This window comes from Dinoponera quadriceps, unplaced genomic scaffold (assembly GCF_001313825.1).
Source record: "Dinoponera quadriceps isolate SergipeBrazil2010 unplaced genomic scaffold, ASM131382v1 scaffold405, whole genome shotgun sequence".
Lineage (NCBI taxonomy): Eukaryota > Metazoa > Arthropoda > Insecta > Hymenoptera > Formicidae > Dinoponera > Dinoponera quadriceps.
The window spans coordinates 3,004,026-3,023,834 of NW_014554754.1; the positions used below are offsets into that span (position 1 = coordinate 3,004,026).

The 19,809-nt window shown below is 47.8% G+C and overlaps 1 protein-coding gene across 1 annotated transcript in view; it reads right to left on the reverse strand.

Moving 5' to 3' along the window:
• The window catches only part of LOC106741514 (Down syndrome cell adhesion molecule-like protein Dscam2), a 177,459-nt gene that overhangs the window by 10,253 nt on the left and 147,397 nt on the right, over positions 1 to 19,809 (reverse strand). The window contains exons 10-17 of the mRNA XM_014613628.1: positions 17,856 to 18,017; positions 11,112 to 11,474; positions 5,478 to 5,783; positions 3,785 to 4,084; positions 2,744 to 2,875; positions 2,178 to 2,317; positions 1,093 to 1,256; positions 112 to 326 (exon numbers count right to left, since the gene is read on the reverse strand). Of these exons, the coding sequence (XP_014469114.1) occupies positions 112 to 326; positions 1,093 to 1,256; positions 2,178 to 2,317; positions 2,744 to 2,875; positions 3,785 to 4,084; positions 5,478 to 5,783; positions 11,112 to 11,474; positions 17,856 to 18,017 (1,782 nt within the window). The remainder of the gene's footprint in view (positions 1 to 111; positions 327 to 1,092; positions 1,257 to 2,177; positions 2,318 to 2,743; positions 2,876 to 3,784; positions 4,085 to 5,477; positions 5,784 to 11,111; positions 11,475 to 17,855; positions 18,018 to 19,809) is intronic.

Genomic DNA, 19,809 nt, shown 5'->3' on the forward strand with positions numbered 1-19,809 from the left:
ATTTCGCGTCGAGATCAACGCTTCTTTCTCGCTCGGTGTGCGCGTGTCCCACGAGTACTCGTCGACCTGGAAGTAAATGCCGGTCGATGCGCGGTTTTCACGGTCGCTTACCATCCTCGAGCGTCGTCGCTTGAACTTCCTGCGTCACGGGACCGGGGCCGAGGGCGTTGAACGCTTGAACGACCACGCTGTAACGCGTGTACTTCTTCAAGTTCGCCAAGTGATGCTGCCGCCCGGGCATGGACGTCCTCGCCAAACCCAATGCGACACTCGCCGTCGAGATCCGTCTTTCCACAGTTTTGTACGTGTATTGCTCCGCGCCGAACCTGAATTTCACGAGTCTTCGTTACACCCTGGCTGGTGTGATTAATTAGTTTACTGGGACGAGGGAGGGAGGTGTCGAGTGTCGCTTTTTTAAGCCCAAACTTGGCGGAGTGGAGGCTTAAAGTTACTTAAAATTAGATTAGAATATAAAAAAAAAAAATACGACGATGCGACATAAATTCGCCGAATGGGATGTGAAACGAAGGAGCGTTATTTCTCGCGCAATATTACCGTTTATGAAATTCATCAACAATCAGACGTGCACGACGAATGCCTGAAAATGTAAAGACGCGTTTTAATGATAAATATCCCAAATTGAAGTCGCAACAAGTTTGAGCGAGCGACTCGCGCGAGCTACATCATCGAGTTTACTGCGGAACTATAAACCAGCGCGCTCGAAAAGCATGAAAAATTGACGACGATGCATATACAATGGCGTGTAATAAACGCAATGCGATGAAACGATATAAACAAAACGCGCCCCCCCCTCCCCCCTCGGTGGAGAATAAAACGCGGGGGTTTTTCGAGGATTTGTCGCGGTGTTGCTTCTGCCGGATAAATAACCGACCCCGAGATAGTACGTCGTTTATTAATGGCACGCGATTCTCTGCTATCTATGGGCGAAATCCAGAGAGTCGGGGTTTTTGACTATCGCACACGTGTGGGTGTACAAACACATACATACACACGCGCCTCTCTTCGCGCTGGCAAACTCGTATTTGTCACGGCGCGTCTCGCGGAAACAACGGCGGTGTTTTCGGCCGTTACCTCTGTTCCTTGTAGCCGACATGATAACCAAGTATCTCTCCGTTCCATAAATCATGATCGGGTGGGTCCCAGGTGACGTTGAACTCGGTCGAACTGATGGGATCAACCTTGAGATTTCGCGGCGGCCCGCCCGGCTTCTCCCCTTCCGTCGTTGCCTCTAAAATCTGGAAAAAAACCGGAAAAGCCCGCTGGTAGCCCCCGGCGCAGCCCGTTCACTTTCGCCTTCATTTTCGCCACGGCGATTTTTTTCGTTTAAATAAATCGCCTCGAAACTGAAATCCTGATTTTTTCTCCCAATTTTTCAGCCCGCGGTTAATTCGAGACGCGAAATTCGCCGAATGACAAAAACCGTGATCCGGATGTGTGGCCTGCGCTTTTTTCGTTATTTCATTTTGCACGCGATCGAATTTGCCTCCTCCCCCGATAACGAGAGCGAGTTGAGAGATAAAAGAAAAATTACACCGTTCAAACAGGGCGGAATCGCGCGACGAAATAAGACGTAAACGATCGCAACGGCAATCGCGGTGACGGCGAGCAATCGGCGGCAGTTAACGGCGGCTGGGAAGAATCTTTAATTCCAACATCCGGCGTTCGGGGAAACACGCGGAAAGAGGATCGCGCGTCACCACGGGATTCCACGGCGATAGGAACGAATTCGGTCGGATGCGCCCGATATTTCACTTCAAAGCGTCGCGACGCTCCGCAGCCTGTTTTCCTTAAACGCGAATTCTTCCTCGCGGCGAGGACGAAGAAAAAAAGGAGCATGAGAGGGTCGATATGCTCGAAAGGGCAGCGGCGCAATTTAAATCCAGGCCAACGATGCGCCGGCATATTCGTCGAGAGGCGACGGAAAAAGAAAGAGAGAGAGAGAGATTCGTTTCGCGAGGTGAGATAGCTTTTTTTACGCGCGCCTATCGATCGACGCCCGGTCCCCGACCTGGGTGTCCCAATTGTTTTAATTCTCGGGGGCGAGAACGAGCGAGAGTCAGGGTGAAAGGGAAGAGGGAGGGTGGTCGGCGACGAAACGAGCGTCGACGAGAAGGATTTGACTTGTAAATGCCCGGTCGGTTCTGGCCGATACCTACGTCGCTCGCTTGACTCCGACCTAGTTCGTTGTCCGCGTATATCCGGAACTGGTAAGTGACCGCAGGACGCAAGCCGCTCACGTGGCCATGAGCACGTGTACCCGGCACCGTCGTGTGAAACGTGTGATCGTGCCACACCTCTGAAAGATAGAGCGGTCATTCCAGAGGCGATAATCCGGAGAATCAATGGCCGGAAACGTGCACCGAGAGAAAATCGCTTTTTTCGACGCCAAACGTACTTTATAGCAGTAATATACATGTAAGCTTATGGTAACACATACTAGCTAAATTGTCCTCCTGACTATTCTTTGTTGATTAAAAGATATGTTTGGCGCCGAAACCAACTATAATTTTCTATTAGTGCGGGCTGTTCGAAAGTGTCGCGCACTGGTCCGCAGAGAATTGACTGATTCTTATCGGTCGTACATTATAATTTTGATATTCCAGGTCATTATTAGTGCCCGACGTTTCCGCTGCCATATCGATTCATTGGGTCGTCTATTACTCCTACGTCGAGTTTCCACAACGTCGAGTCGAGTTAACCGCGACGTTACGATTACACTCACCTGATTCGGTTTTGTACTCGATTATATACTGGGTGATCGGACTATTCCCGTCCTGACTGGTCGTCCAGCCCAGGTTGATGTGACGACTGCCCTTCTCGATCACGTGAAGGTTCCGTGGGAAATCTGGGGGTTCTGTGCGCAACATTGATATCATTTCGCTGGATCCTTCATGTCCAATGGTGTTCAAGCAATTTCCCACGATCTGATCTTACAGGCGTATGAGAATACACGAATATTCTCATCTAACATATTTCTTCAAATATTTATTCCCTCAATTAAAAAGAATCTACCTTATTAATGAGAAAGGAAATTTATATTAACGGAAATTTTCAAGAATTTGCCCAAGATGTGATCCCGACATGATTCCACCCGCGATACAGAATCGCATTGGTTTAATTCTCGCGAGCGTGAAATTAGAGTTTGATAATTAGTTGAGAATTCCCGTCTAATCCGGTGCGCGCGTCGCGTCCGACGGAATAATTTTCAGTTACGGCACGATTGTCGCGTCCCCCCCCCCCCCCATTATGCATATTTCACGGNCCGGCACAATACGTCCGCTCGAAACGTATCTCATTTTGGAGAACACGTACGCGCGCGAGAGCCGCTGCTCATCTATCTCGCGGCGCGCGTACTTGCGCGGACGTACATTAAATTAAATGGACGCGTTGTCGAGTGCCTGTATACATTACGATAATTACATGCAGCGGAATAGCCCCACGCATAAACATCTGGCGATGCCCCGAAGGCAATACAGCGATAGCTGGCTTCGTAATAATTTCATGCGTTCCATTAATAACCTTATACCTTTACGCTGACAATTATTAACGTTGCTGCTCATTATCGCGATTATTTTCGTCGTTTTATCCCCCCCCCTCCACCGCTTCCGCGCTCTTTTTTTAGCTGATGTTGCTAAAATTGCTGGCTTGTTACCGCTTCGTTCGGCCGGATTTCCACATTTATTTTCGTAATTTGACGCGCGCAAGCGGCCCCCGAGAGCTTTCCCTCGGAATCCAGATAAATCTGTTTTCTGTGTCCTCCTACCTTGAATATAAAGATGAATCGTCATCTCGTCGCGGCCGTAGGAATTGGAGGCGATGCAGAAATACCTTCCGCTGTCTTCTCGGCTGGTGCTGACGAAGCCGAGGACGCTTATGGTGCCGTCAGTGGTGTTGTCCTCTTTCAGAGTGTAACGGTAATCGGGAAGTTTCGGCTCCAATTGGGAGCCGGCTTTCTTCCAGACTATTTTCAACGGATGATCGCCCTTCGCCTCGCAGCGCAACGAGGCATTCGAGCCTAGCCGCGCCGTCTGGTTGCGATGTTTCTCCACGAAATGCGCGGGAACTGCGTCAGGGAACAGTGCACGTGCAGAATCGAAGCGTGCGTTTAGTTTAGAATGCGGTCGCTGTCTCGAAGTTGTCTCTTGATCAAATTGGACTTTCGCGGAAAATGACGAATGTATCAGACTGACCGATAATGTGGAAAAATTGACAAAAACGGAAAAATTCCCTCGCCTTATCGAGTTAATTAAGTTTGGTTAATATCGTATTCTAAGTAGCTTATCGACTTTAAAATCGACTCATGACGTCTTTTTATAAAGTGTCTTAAATATATGTCTTAAATACGTTTGATGATGCGATTTTAGATGTAATGCTGTCTGGGATAATGTAATTTAATATTACAAATTATATTATAACGTTATATTTTAATAAATTATGTTTTTAAATGGATCTCCTATTTTACAGCTGATTTGGAATTAAGTTTTCATTTGCCTTCATTGGTATCTCATTTTTATAGAAGGAATCAAAGTTTGGAAATCTGGAACTCAGAATTAAAAGATGCGCATGTTTATGTGTTTACACCGAATTTATATATTTACAGTATTTATACCGAATTATATCGAATTTCTATATTTACACTCGACGTTATCTTCCAAGACACATTATCGAAAATACGCTTCACGCTAATGTTTGCTCTGAAAACCAACAGATCGTGCTCTGCAGAAACTCCAAAGTGTCCGAGCAATTTGATTATTTTGTTAGAAAATATTTTCCCGTTGCGTCAGTAGGTCAAAGCGGATTTAATTGATTTCATGGGCCAATTGTCACGTCGCCGATAATACTCGGAAATTCCGTGAAATCCAATTAGGGCTAATCACCAATTAGCGGAGGAATAAGCTTTCCCAGGGGAACATCGGGGAGAACATTTTATCTCGTGAGTTGTTAATATTAAAGCACTGTCAATAACCGCAAGTAGTGAGAAATAAATAAATAAATAAAGCGTTCCACGCTTATCGTAAGAAATCATTTCTTTGCAATCAGACGATAAAGAGAGAAATATCGCTGCGTTTCAAGCGAAAAATAGAATTGCAGTCAAGTAACCCGAATTGGGGAGGCTTTTCACTTTTATTGAGAGAGTTCTTCCACCCTGTGACGCGGGGTGAATTTCAGTTATTTTCTACACAAAAATAAAAATCGTATTTCACATGTTAAATAATATAAATTAAAAGAATTCACTCTTTTTAGGACAAAACGTTCACTCCGACCGAACGAAATATTCATTCCAAACAAATGAAACATTCACTCTACAGCGGGAGTGGAACATTTACTCTTGTGAAAGGTGGAATGTCACTCCATTCCGATATTTTCACTACCGCTCGGAGTGAGGTTTCACTTCAAGAAATTTAGAGAGTAGATAGCAGAGATTCGCTGAAAGAATCGGAAATTTGTGGACGTACCGTTGACAGTGAGATATACGACTTTGCTGAGTCCAGCTCCGATCCCGTTCACAGCCTCGCACAGATAGAAGCCCTCGTGGTCCTCCTGCACTCGACCGAATACCAGTGACCCGTTGGAGTGTATCCTCAGATCCTGCATGTGTTCGTGGCTGGCTATGTCGTGATAATTGCCGGGTTTCTTGCCGCTGCCGCGTCGCCACGTGACCAACGGCGGCGGGAAGCCATCGGCGTGGCAATGCAGGCTCAACCTGGGCATCCCTTCCGACGCATGGGCATCCTGCGGCTCCACCACCCAGCGTGGCGGCACTGATCCACAATGCACGATCATTAATCGATTGCCTCAGGTCGTCCCCTGATATGTGAATGCCACTACAGCGACGCGGTACGGGAGTCCAATCGATTTATTCCGTTCGTCCCGATAAGATTCGCGCGTGTCCCTCCACCGCTTACGGCAATTCGTGAATATTGCAAATTTCTCAACACCGAAGATTTCGACGAAATTTTTTCATTGTAAAACTAATTTTCCGTTTTCACCAAAGCGGCACGTTTGATGTTTAGAGCGATTCAGATCGATTTAAGCAGCGAATGTATTTTGAAATAACAATATATGCTTCATTCAATCTCAGATCGAGATCATTTTCATTTCAGACGGTTAATTATCTTTTATGAATAATCACCGTTAATCAGAGGGAGACGGACTCTGATCAGATCTTCTCTAGGTATGATCGTGGATCGAATTTTCGTCCGGACGAATAATTAAGCCGAGAGATTATTATTAGCGTAACTGATCTCGACAAAATCGCGTCTTAACGCGAACATCGAATTTGCGCGGAGACACACTCCCGGACCCCGTCGCGCATTTTTCTACCTAAGCTTATTGCGCCGAGGCAAGAGCGAAAAGTTCCCGGGGAGAGGATTGGCCTACTGCAACTTCCTACTTCAGCCGCGAAAGTAAAGAAAAATAGGATTTGAAGGTATGCGCGAGGGAGAGAGCTGGAGTGCCCTCTCGGGATTGCGGATAAACGGCGCGAAACTTTCGCTGATAAAAATTACGGACTGTCCGCCAAATGCATTGGCGAATTGCTTTCCCTCTCTTTTTCTCTCTCGCTCTTCCTCCCTCTCTCTTTGTCTCGTGCATATTGTGACGAGAGAAAAAATGGACACACAGAGAGACAAGCAGAGAGATTGGAGAGAGAGAGAGAGAGAGAGAGAGAGAGAGAGAGAGAGAGAGAGAGAGAGAGAGAGAGAGATAAAGGAATAGGGTGGAAGAATGGAGGGAGAAAAGTGCAGAGAAAAACGGTGCCAAATGCGCGCGGTGGAGGGTGTATTTTTTTTCAGTGGCGACAAACGGTGAAATAATATCGACGATAAACACCGCGATAACCACAGAGAACAGAGCGATACGATAAATCGGTGCTGTGCGAGCATTTCGACCCAATACCATATACGAATGTGCACGATCAATTGTTGCGTACAAATATACACAGTGCGCAAAATGTGCGCGTCTCGCCGCCGAACGTTTGCGCGTCGAATTATTCGCGCGATCATTTGCATAATGCGCTGTGTATTTATGCGTTAGCGAGCGAATTATTGCCCGGTTGCGATTAATAATTGAACGGTCGAGCGGACGAAGGATATATCTGCATGTGTCGTACGTGTAATTGTAAAAATTGAGCAAAAGGATTTGCTATTTCTCTGGATCTGCTGTGTTTAAGAAATGTCACGTGCATTTGTACGCACACGATATCAGATTATCGAGTGAACGAGCCAATTATTAATTTCGTAACGCCACGACGATTATACGTTTCCGCGACAATATAGATTAATATCATCGCGATTCTTGGATTCTTCGGTCCTTCCGTTCCCTTCAATGTGGTAGCGATTTCGCATCAACAACCCGCGTGTGCTTTTTCTTTCTCCTTTCGTTTCTCTGGCAAACGTTCGGAACGAGCGAGACCAGTTCTTCTCGGTGCGAGGCGAAATGGATAGGTGGCATACGAATTTTCGTGACGTCGGGGAAAAAAGAAAGTGTAGACGGAGGAAAGAAACGAGGAGCGAGCGTCGCGCAACGGGGAGCCGGTGCCAAGGGATTAGTGGCGCTCGGGACCAAATAAGAGAGAAAAATAACTGAAAAACGTGTCAGTGCAGATATGCGTGTGCTGGGTGAAGTGAACGTGACTCGGTGCTCCAAATTGAACTACGAGATTGCTGCTGCTGCTGCTGCTGCTGTTGCTGCTGCTGCTGGCTCGTCTAACTCGCTGGCTCAAGACGGAGTGGTGCTATATGCGAAGCCGAATTTCGTAAAGTGCCTGTTGGCCCTCGCATGCAATACATCGTTCATTCTACACTACTGCGATCGTATCGGACACGACAAACGCACGGACTTCGTATCGGCCGGCGATCGGCCTCTCAATTATTGTTCGGTTCCCTTCTTCGTCGTTCGGATATGTTAAGAACGAGACACGATGCTTAGCTACGACAAGTGAACGTAAACATTTGAATGAGTAAATATTGATATTAGGTACTTGCGGAAGTTCGTCGGGTCGTCGATAATCTCGCCGACTCGAAAAATGAAGTCAGATAACTGCCTGAAAGGTGGCAGATAATGGTGGACGCCGGTGACAGATACATTAATTAAATATGGCGCTTACTGCTCCGTTATTACTGATAAAATAAATATGGCAAGAAGCAGACAAGCGTTCGCAAGTACGCAAAACGAATCTCTTCGTATTCCATCTCGTGCTAATGTCAAAATTGTTCTTTGATAATCACAGAGATCGCTCTCAGCTCGTCTTTCACCCATTATTATTCTCGTATTGCGATATTATTATCTCAATATCGACGTTACACATAATAGCGACATGTTACTTCTCATTCCATATATTATGTATATTTCTGCATCCCACGCGTCGTGTCTCGTTTCTTACATCAGTGGTACCCAATACGACATCGGTCGGCGTATTTGAGTCGTGAGTTTTCCTGACGACCGCGCACTTACGGAGGCACAAATTCTCATCGAAAGAGGAAAAGAACGCGTCGCTATTCCCGCCAGGTTTTTCACGAAGCCTCGGCTGTCGATGTCGGTTGGGTACCCCTGCGTTAGACACTCGCGAAATTAATCGCGTCCGAGGCGATGTGCGATCGCAGTACTTAATTATCGCGACAAGGGGCAGAGAGAGGTGCGAGTTGGACGGTGCGCTCGTGTTAGATACATATCTAGATGGAAAATATACGGTGACCGTGGGGGTGAAACGCTATATTATGCTGTGCTCAAGTGCGTTGGTGCGACGGATTGTTGGCTGGGCGGCGGCGGCGGCTGCTGCTGCTGCTGCTGCGTCATTTCGCGCGTATCGTCTCGAAAAAAGGACTCTAGAGCTGCGTTTATCCGGACGGCGCTGTTGTCCGTTTATCCGGATGGCGAATTGTTCCGCGCATCTCGTGTGTATCCGAGTAACGCTCGCGCGCGATATGCTCGCGCGAAAAAATCCCCGGCCGCGACTCTCGAGAATTTAATGGGAGAATCTCGCGGACAATCTCGCTCGCCGCGGATACGGAAGTACTGAACAAAATATCGAAGTGAAATCGAGAACATCGTGCGCGGAAGAACAAAAAGTGCTAGACTCAATGTGAATAATTACTCCAATATTCCTTAGCAGATTTTTACCTGGATCGAGTAATAAATTTGCTTGATCCAAGTGAAATATTTGCCAAATCAAATATATTCACTTGGTCTAAGTAAAATTTATTTAACACGTTGAGCGCCAATTTCACGTGGCTTTCCACTCAGGCCGCGTGGGCGTCACGACCTATGTTATCGTATTTTTTATTATAAGATATATCTTATAGTATTTATAAGACTGCAAAAATCTTTATTATACGAAGAGGAAGAAATAACGTAAACTATGTATGTGCGGCCTGAACGGAAAGTCCAACGTGGATCACCGATGACCCACGCAGTACTCGACGTTTTAATCCAAGTGACAATTTGTCGAGGAGTATCGCAGTAATTTACACTCACTTTAAACCAAGCACATTTCATTGCTTTGCAGCTCCGTAACTTGGAAAATGTTCAGGCCGCGCGCGTGCATTATTTCACGAGAGCGAGGGAATCCTGGCGGTAAGTAAAACGGATAAAACATCGATAATTTCACGTTATCGGGTCATTAACGAGTATCTACACGCCGATGCAATCGATGCTGCTCTCTTCTCGTATATCGCATTAAGTCGTCGTAATTTAATAATCGCTTCGCCCCCGGTCCTGCGAGTCAATACAACTTTATCTGCTTCATTTCCCGGACCAGCTCCCACTTCCCATGGGACGTCCCACGCGCGTTCCAGTTAATTACACCGTGCAATATCGGCTAATTAGATCGCGATTATTACATCGCGAACCGACCGGACGACTGCGAGTGTTGTCGGCGGCGAGACGCACGATTTGCTTGGCGGATTCGCGCGGGATCAGCGCGATTTTTCCCGCGATTATCAGCCGCCGGCAATAACGCGTGCGCGGACCCTCCGCTTAACAGCGTGTCTGCGTCATAACTCACGGAGGGAACGGATATTACTTTCGGGCACAAAGCTCGAAAGAGAAAGAGAGAGACCACACCGTCGCGTTCGAATTCCGCGCGCGCGGACGATCGACGTCCTCGCCGATACCCGGATATCCGCTCGGCTACAAAATCCCGAGCATCGCCCGCAGCCCTAGTGTGACTCGCATCATGCTACTTTCCGACAGACGGCTGCGGTGGCTGCTGCTGCTGCGGCGGCTGCGGCTGCGCTTACGTGACGGCGACACAGCGGCCGGCGAGTGAATGGGATCGGAGGGTGACATTCAAATCGAAAACCCCTCCATTTTTATATCGCGGAACTCTCGCCCCAACTGATCGCCAGGAAATTAATATCACGCTCTGCCGCTACGATTGATCTAAATCGTGCCTTTCGCCGCTTCCGTGGCGCGGAGCACCGGTAGACAGTGGATAACGTCGCTCGTAGCCGGGTATCGTTGATTAATCCACGTCTGCATATCGCGAGGTAAAGTTTTATATATGTTTATGTATGAAAACGCAATACTTAATAAAATAAGCGACACAATTATAAGTTAAGACAATCGCTGTTTTTGTCTTTATCAATCGGCAGACAGTTGTAAAATTGACAGAGCTATGTTAAATTTTATGTACTCAAACGCTCACAGCTGCGAAATCTAAAGTGGCGCCAATTAGTGCCGGTTTCCAAAGCATCACGGTTTAAATTTAATCGAACCATTAACTCAGCGGAATCGGTCAATCGCAATTTGATTGTCACAGCCCAGCCGATGCGACTGGTCGATCCCGTCGAGTTAGTCGTCGATTAAATTCACACTACGATGGTAGTAGAAACAGATGTAAATTCTGCCTTCACAATATTAAGCGAGTACTTCAGAGCCAACTCGATTCCTTTACCCTTCTTCATCGTAGACTCCAAGGTCATTATAGGATCGTTTCACCCTACGACCCCATCATCATCGGCCGCCGTCGCTGCACCGTCGCAAAGACAATGGTGCGCTGCCAGGTGCAAGACAGTGACGTGTGAGAGATAGAGAAAAATAAACGAGACACAGACTCGGTGCGTTCCGCGGTAGCTGGCTCTCTACTTTACCACGAACGATCAACTCGGCCGTCCAGAGGACCTCGGCCACCGAATTGCGCGCCAGGCAAGTATAGTTGCCGGTGTGCGCGGCGGTGACGCGCTCGATAACTATGGCGCTGGAATGGGCGTCAATGTTGGTTACGCGCAGCCCAGGTGGTGTCTGCGAGTGTCGGGGATCGTTAACGGTCGCGGCGGCGGCGGCAGCGGAGCCGAAGGCGGCGGCCGCCGTGCCAGGGGCGGAAATCGGCTCGCCGTCCTTCGACCAGATGATCGTGAACGGCGGATCGCCCTTCTCGACCATGCAGGTCACCTGGGCCCGCAGGCCCTCCGACAGGTCCTTCTTAAAGCTAAAGGGAGCTATCGTGGGCGGAACTGCACAAAAAAGAGAGAGAAACAGGTGATTGTGAGTGTGATTGGTGTGCGTGTGTAGGCGCGTACGTGTGGCCCTCGTGGCACCGACGATGACCGGTCCATCGGATGACCTCTCTCTTTCTCGTTGCCGTGGTCGTCGGTCTCCTTCCGCCCGGGGGACGGCGTTACCTAGAGTGCTGGGAGAACATTTTTTCCCCGGCGGTTCCCGATGCATATCTCTGATTGCATCGTGGAATCGCGAGGGTCAGCTCGCGGATGTAACAGTGGATGAGCGAGCAGACGCGCGCTTGCACGAGTCGAGTCTGGTGAAATTATAGTTTTGTAAAACCGGCGTTTCTTTTGCCGATAGAAAAGAACAGGAAGGGAAACGGGGTTTTGCGAAAAAAACAAACTACTTCGTCGCTACTTAATTGCTACTTAATTGCACACTTCGGCCGTGCGGTCGGCGCGCGCGTCGCGGTCTCGGTATTTCCCCGACGATATAGCGCGCGTGGTTATGCCTCGACTGATTAGTAGTGTAGTCGCGTAAGTGTGTCTGTATTGAAAAGGAAGCAACGTTTAATGGAAAAGAAAAGAAAAAAAAAGAAAGACGGAAAGTTGTGAAACAAAGCAGAGTCAAGAAACGGTATTCCGTTCGCGTCGGACGCCGTGTAACGGTGATGCAGACAATTCCCGACTTACGGCGGTCACGGTGCCCGACGGTATTCGTTACAGGAAACGTCCCTCGCGTACGTTTCCCGTTTATTAAGCGCCTGCGAATCATCCGCGAGGCGCCCGACCTTCGTCTCACTTGTTCTCTTTCCCTTCTTTTTTTTATTATCGTTCCACATTGGAACCATCGTCCGCGGCGCAAATCGCGAACAACCCGGGCGACGTTCGTCCGTATCACGGATTACGACTCCACGATGGCGTTGTAAACATCCTAACGTTTGATACGTTACCACGAGTTACCTTCTCTTCCTTCCCCCTCTCGCTCATTCACTCTCTCTCTCTCTCTCTCTCTCTCTCTCTCCCTATGAGTGTTTCGATGTCAGTGTATTTCGCGAAATATGCATGTGGCGAAAACAATCAACCGGAGAGAGAGAGAGAGAGAGAGAGGAAGAGAGAGAGTGGAAGGATCTGCTGCTTCATCCCCAGTTGTCGACTTTTCGACGAGAGAGAAAGAGAGAGAGCGTCAGGGTACACATATATGCGATTACGTACACATATATGCGTACGTCGCGTCGCGCGTAATGCCGCGGAACGACAATAATAACCTGCCTCGTTGCACCGTGTGATACGAATACAGGATGCATCCGGGGTAGAGCCCCGGGGGTATTAGAACAGAACGCGGTGGTTGTTTGAGAATAATTGAGGAACCGCGGTAGGGAACTAGATAGCGCAACGTAACGTGAGTAATGCCCAAAGAGGTCTGTCGCGCGTATGTACATGGCGTATATATACATATGTACATATGTATATACATATATATATACATATATATATATATATATATATATATATATACACACATATAAGTATGTACATAAACGTCCCCCCTGTACATGTACAGGAACGTGGTAGATGGTGTAGGAAAGGCGATGGAGAGATGCTACGACGACGGTGGTGGCGGCGGAGGTTGCGACAGCAACAAAGAAGCTCTCGCTGGGAGACGCGTTGATAAATTTCGTCGCATAGTTTCGGGAAGTAGCGCGACGCGCGAGTTACTCCCTCGTCTCGGCAAGATAATTTGGCGGTCGGCGTCCTTAATTGGCGAGTGGCATTATCGATTGCGCGAACACGTCAAGTTAACCCGCGCGCGTCCCTCCAAGATTGAAATCACGAGCGGTCGAGACGGGCCGCCGCGTATGCTCGAGTCGTCGAATTAAAATATTTCCTACGCTCGTACCCAGGGTTTGGGTTTTTTTCTTTTCTTTCTTCTTTTTTTTTTCTTTAATTCCGAACGCCACGAGAAACCATGAGCGACGCATTCGCAATTTATTTAATGGCCGGAATTACCAGGGAATTGAGCGGTTCGCGCGAGATGGCGATATCCTCGCCCGGATATCTCATTGCACGTTTACTTTCGAGCGCTATTCAACGCCATTTTTAATTAAACTTAGTTATCTAGATATTTACTTCCGAACGCGCGCTGAGAAGACGAGAGAAGGAGAGAGAGACAGAGAGAGAGAGAGAGAGAAAGAGAGAGAGAGAGAGAGAGAGAGAAGCGGCGGCTCCCGGTGGAACTTTTGCCCGAGGTAATTTCACAGCGAATTCATTAAGGAGCGGATGAGGCTTTTTTTGCGGCGATTCATAAACACACGTGACTTGTGTCTCCTACCAAAATTAGAAATGAAGGTGGAATTGTTTTGAAGAGAGAAAAAGTAATAAAGAAAAAGAAAAAGGAGAGTCACTTTCTACCAGTGCGCGCTCACCGGCGCGACTGCTCGCGGCTTAATTTCATTCCGCGCGTGCCAAGGGTACGAGTAAATAAAACACGCGTATAAGAGACGAGCGAAGAGAGGGATGGGGCACGATCTGTCCACCCCTCCGCTCGCCCGTTTGTTCTTTGCTCGTCGGCGAAACGCGGAAATCACCCTCGGGCGACTTGTTCGTCCGCGTTGTCGACGTTGAACTCCGCTCGCCGTTCCGCCCGCGGCGATTTGCCCGTCGAAAGAAGAAGCGCTTTTAATGCACACACACACACGTGTCATACCCCCCCCCCCCCCCNGGAGGAACGTAAACGCGGACGGGCGGCTGCATATAGGGTACGTCTCGTCGGCAAAGGTTGTAATACACATCGCCCATCGACGACTACGGATGTGTACAGGCCGTCCCTTATTTTTCAGACCCTTTGAGTGATAAATATCTCGACGCTATTTTTGCCTCCTTTATAATAGAACGGCGGCTCGATGTAATCGAGCGCGCGGTGATCATCGATTGCGTTATCTTTGACGGAGAGCTTCCCGCTTTTTACTTTACGCGTCGCGTCGAATCACGCCCGATCGAAAACCCCGTCGTTCTTTTTTCCGCCCGGAAAAAAGAAGAGGAAGAAGAAGGAGGGGGTAAAGTGAAAAAAAAAAGGATCAGACCACTCCTCTCGAATTCCCGGGGAAATTCGAGACTGCGTTTTCACTTCTCGCTTCGCGGAACGCGATCTGTCACGATATATCTGTTCGCGCGCGAAATTCGCGCGGACATGAGTGGCCTCGATTGAAGAGTCTCGCGCGTCGATTAATAGCGACCGTCGCGTTTTCCCCCTTATTTTTCCCCGTTACGGCTCGCGAACGATCGCCGACAGGGACGCGCGTGAGAGCGCGGCGCAGAGAGAGAACTTTCAGGACGGTATGAACTCCGGGGACAGGGAAGAACCTGAGTGCGCTCTGCGCTCGCTAAGAAAACAAAATTGGTCACCCCGCTGCGACCATGGAAATTGATTCGAGGAATCCGGAGCGCCCCCTGATGTCCCGCGGAGAAATTCTCCGGATCGCATGTGCGTGCGCGGAATCTCCGCGAAATGCAACGAAAAGTCGCCAATTCTTGACGAGGGACAATAACTCGAGACTAGAATCCTAGATATAAATAGAGAAGCGAATTTGATCGAAGGTGTATATATCGATCATCTATTTTCCACGATATTTAGCCTGGTATTCATAAACGGATTTTATATTTAAAATCGTTTCAATTCGTCTTCAGGTATTTTGTAGTCAATGAAATGAGTCCTGTTTCTGTTATTCATTCAATACGAAACAAAGGCGAAACGATGCTTGCATCGACTCGCGTTACTAAATGAAAATCGCCCTATTTGTATCTAGGATTCAAAACGAGAGGGTCGCGCGCGACGAAGAGCGTGANGTCGTGCGGGAAATGAAAATCAGAGATATAAAATACGGTTCGAAGAACGAATCGCGAACGGTGTCGCGTCGTTTTCGTCTCCCGTCACGTAAGGGACATTCGGATTCGGGCTTCGAGGGTTGAGGGGTGGTCGGGGAGGCTTTTTCCTCTATGTTTCCGGACACCGGTTGCGTACCATGGACCAAGAGGGAGGCCGTGCGGGACGTTTTGGCGGCATCGTTGCTCGCCACGCACGTATAGTTGCCGTTATGCGCGGTCGACGCGCTCTGTATCCTCAACGCGAGATCGAACTCGCCGATATGGTGAGTGGTAGCCTCCCGCGGCTTCAACGGCCTGCCGTCCTTCAGCCAGCTGATCTTCAGGGGTGAATCGCCCTCGCTGACCGCGCAGGTCACGTGCACCCGCGCGCCCGCCTGGATATTGTCGGGAAAGCTAAACGGATCGATTTTAGGCGGTACTGCAAATTACAGGAAGCACGAGGTTTATTTCAAATCGCGACGACGCACTCCGTCGTCGTTCTTGCCCGACGTCGGCGTCGTCGGAGGGTGGCTCGTGCCGGAGGGACGCTTGCTTGAATCGAGAGGAGTAAAGATCGCCGAAGTCCGTGCCTTGCGCATATGTGGCTGCTAGCGAACGGACTGTCGGTTATGTAATATTTCGGAGCACGTCGAACAGCGGATTCCAGCTCCAAGTAGATGTAGCATCGCTTCTTCCCGCCGTGAGATCGCTCATTTTTCGCTTCTCGAGGAAGAGAATGATTTTCCCCGAAATTCCGCAGGGAACAACGCGCAATTTGTGCGCTCGCAAGTTTTAATTTGTAAGTTCGAAGTTTTCAATAGCCACATATCGCATTTCGCGGAATATTCCCGAGTATACGTTTGTGCATGCACACATACGTGACCTCTGGCAGCTCGATGTCCTCTCGACTCGAAGGATTTGGGTTACCGTTACGTGAGGGAAGGATCTCGAGATTTGTGAGATCTAACGTTCTCGGTAATTGTCGCAAACGCATTTCACATATCCTACCTGCGTGCTTAGCTCGGCGTGACCGCAGCATAAAAGTCATGCGTCTGAAATTGTCATTAGTCCGAGGAAACTTTTCAGGATGACGACTAGCTATTTGAACGCGGACACCGCATTGAAAATTTGCCGAAAGAATATTTGAGGACTAGATCGCGTTATATGTACTTGGAACAACAGTACCTGCGGCCGAATAAAGCGATGTTCCGGTCCGGATTGTACTTTCATCATTACACTTTTACGCTACCGCGGAAAGCGATGTCTGGTCGCATAATGGAATACCCGTCGACCTTCTCTATTTATGAAATAAGAGTACGAAGACAGTTTTGTTTTTTAATTCTACATGTCTCATCAAAAATATCTCATCGGGCACGTCGCTTGAATTAAACAACAACGCGGATACGTACTTTCTTTCGGATTACAATTTATGTTCCCAACGACAATCGCGTTTACGACTATTATAAACGCACTGCGACGGCGATAAATTTGTAGACACGCGTATTTTATAGACAGCACATGAGAATAAACGCGTACGACGGTGCGGCTTGCGAAGTGATTTATCTCACGAAATATCCCGCTTCGAGACAGAAGTCTTACGGCCGAGCGGAGAGAGAGAGAGGCGAAATGAAGCGCGACTGGGATTTCTTTTTAAATCATAGAGAGCTCCCCCGCACTCCGTGTATCACAGACGGCGAGAGACGGCCTCGTTCGATCTCGGAAATAACGCGCACTTGAGCTGCTGCTTCTTCCGTACCTCCATTGTACACGCGGGAACGCGCTATTATACGCGCGAAGCGCTACAAATTTCCCTACGACGATCGTTGCCGGTGTCACGCGTGTATCGAGCACCGGCAAAAGAAAGAAAGATAGAGAGAGAGAGAAAGAGAAACGGAGAGGGAGAGAGAAATTGCCGTGCTTCGATACGCGGGATAAAAATCCACACATTCGACGAAACGCTCGCTATTCCGCGGTCGGCTATCAATTTAAAATTCTGATGCACCATCGGAACGGTCCCTCATAGAGAAATATGCATTCGAATGTTTCATCGATGCGTATTCCAACTCTTTTATCAAACGCTTATCCTAACCCGACTTATCTTGTTCCGCGTGACATCAATTTACCGCTCGTGCGGGGACGTACAAAACGATCACCTCTTACGCCGCTATTTTATAAGCACGGTTATTTTCCCCCGCTGCGGCGGAGTTCGAAACCGTTAAACGTTTGATAAAAATTTGGAAAGCCTCGCGGCTTTCGGATTTAGTGGCGGGATGCGTCGCCCGCACGGCGTGATGCATCGAGCGATTTCTTCCGATAAGTCGACCCGACGTCGTTTCATCGAGGAAGCCTTCGCCGCGATTACGACCGTCGACTTTGCGACCGCGTGGTCCCGAGGGAAAATCCCGATAGAACGGATCGACGTCGTGCGCGCGGGACACTGTTGTTCCAATTTAAACGGATCAAATCGGCGTGCAGAGCGCTGAGATAAAGGGAGAAAGGGAGCGAACGCGCAGGAGCGAGAGACTTTACCTTTGACTTCTATGTGAATGGTCTGCGAATCGGAGCGACCTTGCTTGTTCTTCGCGGTGCACGTGTACGCACCGCGGTCGGTGCTGCTGTCGACGCGATGCAGCACCAGCGTGCCGTTCTGAGACACTTCCTGACGCCGGCTGGTCGGCAAGATTTGGCCATCTGCGAGGAGAAAATCTGCGTTGCTTCACATGCGACGACACATCCTTCGTATAGTAAAAATAATCTCAACGAGCTCCCAAATATTTCGTCGCACCAATTCGAGCGCCGAAAGATGATAAGAATCGGCTTCTGATAATAATAAATGTGTATAAGGCGAAATTAGGGAACTTAAAAATTACACTAGAATCGTTTTGCAAAACATGTGTTTTTCATTGTCCTTTTTATGTAAAAATACATTGAATGTTGAATAAATAATAAAAAGCTCACATTATAAAAAAAGTTTTTTTCTTAATTTATTTACTTCGTATTAAGATTCCATTTACTTAGATCCTCGACTTGACACATGTTGATAAACATGTATGCACCCTCTCAATTGTATGTTTAATTTTAAGAGTACGTGTTCTGGGATATGCTAATTATTCACGATTATTCCTTCAATATTTGGATTTTTAAGCATAATCTTTTTTAACATTTGAAACCATCCCACATTTACACTCCTTCCCCTACTGAAATATGTAAAGCATTTATTAATAGAGTCCGCTCGCGACACCGTTCGCCATGTATCTGCAAGAGTATCACTCCTTCCGGCAAAAGGAATGCGTATTTCAATTGAATATGGAAATCGCAGTTTACGAAAACACGACGCTCCAGTTTAAATTATGCGTTTGCTTTGCGCCGTGGCGCGACCCACGCGACCATAGCATTGCGGAAATGTGGTTTTCCACTGATTTCGCACGACATTGGCGACGTCACGGTGCAGTCGCGTGTTCAATCCGCTTTCATAGCCGACGACCGACTTTGAAATTGTTGTCGAAGTGAAGTCACCGTGGTGAATATCGTGCTCATATAGGTGAACGCAGATAAACGCAAAAATAGATAGCGTCGGAAACTTCTACATTGATCAAGTAAATTTCGATTCGAGTACTTCTGATACAACCATTCTATTATAATAAGAACGATAATTTATTATGTAGAATATTTTTATTTCAACAATCGTCTGACGAACTTACCGAAGATAAGGAGACACCCGACAGCCGAAATTTTGAAGTTAGTGTAAGTTTCGTGTAAAATAATGCTGATTTGTGTCTATGATAACGTTTCTTGTGCCGCAAATCTCCTCCTGAATTTGCCGAAGCCTTGTTTTCATGTCTGTTTATCTGCGTTATCGTCTCGAATCCAAATCTAAATCCTTATTGATACATTGTCGGACATACAACTATATTTGATCACGTAACTCCTCACTTCTCGCTTCTATCGAATCTCCAAATCCTGTCGAAAGTGCAAATTTCAATAAACAAAAAGGAAGAAAAGAGAAAATAACGAGGAGAGAATAGGAAGAAAATTTGTTATCTTACTTATCCACTTACCCGCTAATTTGTATTAGAAGTTTTTGTTTAAATCTCAATATAGTGGAAACACGAGTAACTATTTGTAGCTATTTGTATAGCGTTATACTCCGAGTTTCTCCATTAATCCTTCAAGCGCGGAATTCGCAGGGTTAATGTGAAACCAACATTTCGACTCGGTTATGACTACGTTTCGAAACATTTCCAAACACGAAAATTGATACCCCGGGTTACGTCATTCGACATTTTCCTGTATTGTCGGAAGCAACGGATATATTTCAGGCGGCTAAGTTATACAGTTCATCCTGTAGCGAATCGATAAATCTCTTCCGGCTGCCGGATATTTTCGTGAGTCCTTAAAAAGCATTGTGTCCGTAGTGCTTAATGGGCCAAACGGTCGTAGGTGATCGTGCGTCGTCGCGACGCCAACGACGGAGGTTGGGGGG